Below are 2522 nucleotides of genomic sequence, written 5' to 3'. Positions count from 1 at the left end.
CAGGTTGATCGTGCTCCGGCGTGGTCGATAACCTCTCGGAGTTGGTTTAGCGATTGCTAAGGCGCGACGTCCTCGCACGTTCGTAGTCGGATCGTCAAAGTCGACTTCCACCAAAGCGATATCCATCATCTCATCGAAAGACGGGACACCTTTGCCTCTATCAGTATACATGGTCGAACGAACAGGACTCCCCTATGCTTGTACGTAATGACAGAGTGCTTTGCACCCCTTCCTGGGAGACGGTACACCCCGCTTGCATGCTACATTGCTTGGCCTCCACCACTTCCTATCACTGCCCCCTCGTGGTCGGCTGCACCCCGCGCTCACGGGCCCCTAGGCGCTTCCACTTCGAGCGTTTCTGGCCCAAACTTGAGGGCTTCCAGACCGTGGTGACTGGGGCTTGGGCCTCGGTGCCCCCGGATCCTGACCCGTTCCGGCGCATCTACGCTCGTCTCAAAGCTACTGCCAAGCATCTTCAGAGTTGGAGCGCTAAGAAGCTTGGCCACATTATGATCCAGCTGATGATTGCTCGCGAGCTCATCGCGCACCTGGATGCCGCACAAGACATTCGACCCCTCTCCCCGGCGGAAACCTGGCTTCGCCGGGAGCTTAAGCGGGCCTACGTGGGTCTCGCTTCCTTGGAGTGTTCTATTCAACGACATCGTACTAGATTTGCCTGGCTACGGGATGGGGAAACTAATTCTGCCTTCCACAAGATCCATGCCGCGCATAGGCAGCAAAAGAACTTCATCGCCAAGCTGCGTGTTGGACATGATGTGACCCGCAGCGAGGAGGGCCTTGCTCGCGCGGCCTTTGAGCACTTCTCGGGCATCCTTGGTGCTACCGATGAGCGTCCTTTCACCCTGAACCTTGGCATCATGGATACGCGCAGCTTCAACCTCTCCGAGCTTGAGAGACCTTTTTCCGAGGACGAGCTATGGAATGCCGTCAAGCAGCTCCCCACGGGCAAATCGTCGGGCCCGGACGGATTCTCCTCAGAGTTCCTACACTCATGTTGGCCAATCATCAAAGACGACTTCTGCGAGGCCTTTGATAAGCTATTCACTGGCAATGGGTGAGGCTTCCAGAAGGTCAATGAAGCCCTAATTGTTCTCCTGCCGAAAAAAGTTGACGCTTCCACACTCTTCGACTACCGGCCGATCAGCCTTATTCACCTCGTGGCCAAGCTTTTCGCACAGGTGCTTTCGCTTCGCCTCGCTCCTAGGCTCGGTGAGCTTGTCTCCACGAACTAGAGCGCGTTTGTGGCTGGACGCTCGGTTCATGACAACTTCCTGCTGGTGCAACAGACAGCTCGATACCTGCATCAGATTCGCGCCCTACGAGCTATGCTCAAGTTGGACATTGCTAGAGCTTTCGACTCCGTCTCTTGGGCCTACCTGCTCGAGACCATGCAACACCTCGGATTTGGGCCATGTTGGTGTGAGTGGATCTCCATCCTTCTCTCTACAGCCAAGACTCGAGTCCTCATCAATGGGAAACCAGGCCCACCGGTCCTCCACGAGGGGTTGCGCCAGGACGATCCCGTCTCCCCCATGCTGTTCGTCTTGGTCATTGACGCGCTAAACACCCTCATGCAGCACGCGGTCAGTATGGGAGTTCTTCGTCGGCTTACCTCCAGGCAGATTGCCTCGAGCATTTCCCTATTCGCAGATGATGTTGTCTTGTTCTGCCACCCGGACGAGGACGAGCTAACCTCCGTCAAGGCCATCCTGCACACCTTTGGGGCGGCACCCGGCCTACACACCAACTACGCCAAATGCTCGGTCATCCCCATTAAGTGCTCTATTGAGGCTACGTCTGCGATGGGCGCAACTCTTACATGCCAAGTGTCCTCCTTCCCGGTCAAATACCTTGGACTGCCGCTCTCGATTCGCAAGATCCATTCTTCGGCTCTCATGCCCTTGATTGACAACCTTGCTAGGAAGCTTTCCTCCTGGTGGGCCTCACTTCTTTCTCGTGGCGAGAGACTAGCACTAGTTCGGCACGTCCTCACGGCGATGCCTGTGCACATCATGCTCGCCATGCCACTCTGCCCCACCATCTTGAAGTTGGCGAACCGCATCATTTGGGATTTCTTCTGGAACGATAGAAAGGACGCTAGGTTGGGCAACTGCCCCGTCAACTGGCAAAAGGTGTGCCGGCCGCGGCAGCTTGGGGGCCTCGGCATTCGTGATTTACAACGCGTTGGCACCGCATTGCGTGCATGATGGCTATGGCTACAGGCCACCGACCCGATGATGGCAACAAGTGTCGTTTTTGGATTGACCCCTGGCTCAACGGCTCCTGCATCGACGAGATTGCCCCCGCCCTGGTTGCCCTTGTTCCTAAGCGACGCCACTCCCGCCGGCTGGTTTCCGAGGCAATCCCTGGCAGGGCCTGGATGGCGACATCCAAGGGGCCCTGGGGATGGAATCTACCGTCCAGTACGTGGATATCTGGCGGCGCCTCTCTGGCATATCGCTACAAAACTCACCGGACTCCATCCACTGGAAATGGACCGA

General features: G+C 56.9%; 1 protein-coding gene across 1 annotated transcript; it reads left to right on the top strand.

The window, feature by feature from the left end:
* The first annotated feature begins 257 nt into the window (after positions 1-257).
* LOC141021759 (uncharacterized) lies at positions 258-1079 on the top strand. Its single transcript, XM_073497613.1, has one exon. The coding sequence runs from the start codon at positions 258-260 to the stop codon at positions 1077-1079; it is 822 nt and encodes a 273-aa protein (XP_073353714.1).
* The last annotated feature ends 1443 nt before the right edge of the window (positions 1080-2522 follow it).

The sequence above is a fragment of the Aegilops tauschii genome, chromosome 4, assembly GCF_002575655.3.
Source record: "Aegilops tauschii subsp. strangulata cultivar AL8/78 chromosome 4, Aet v6.0, whole genome shotgun sequence".
Lineage (NCBI taxonomy): Eukaryota > Viridiplantae > Streptophyta > Magnoliopsida > Poales > Poaceae > Aegilops > Aegilops tauschii.
Note: the sequence above shows the minus strand (reverse complement) of the source record. Positions and strands in the feature narration are given on the sequence as shown.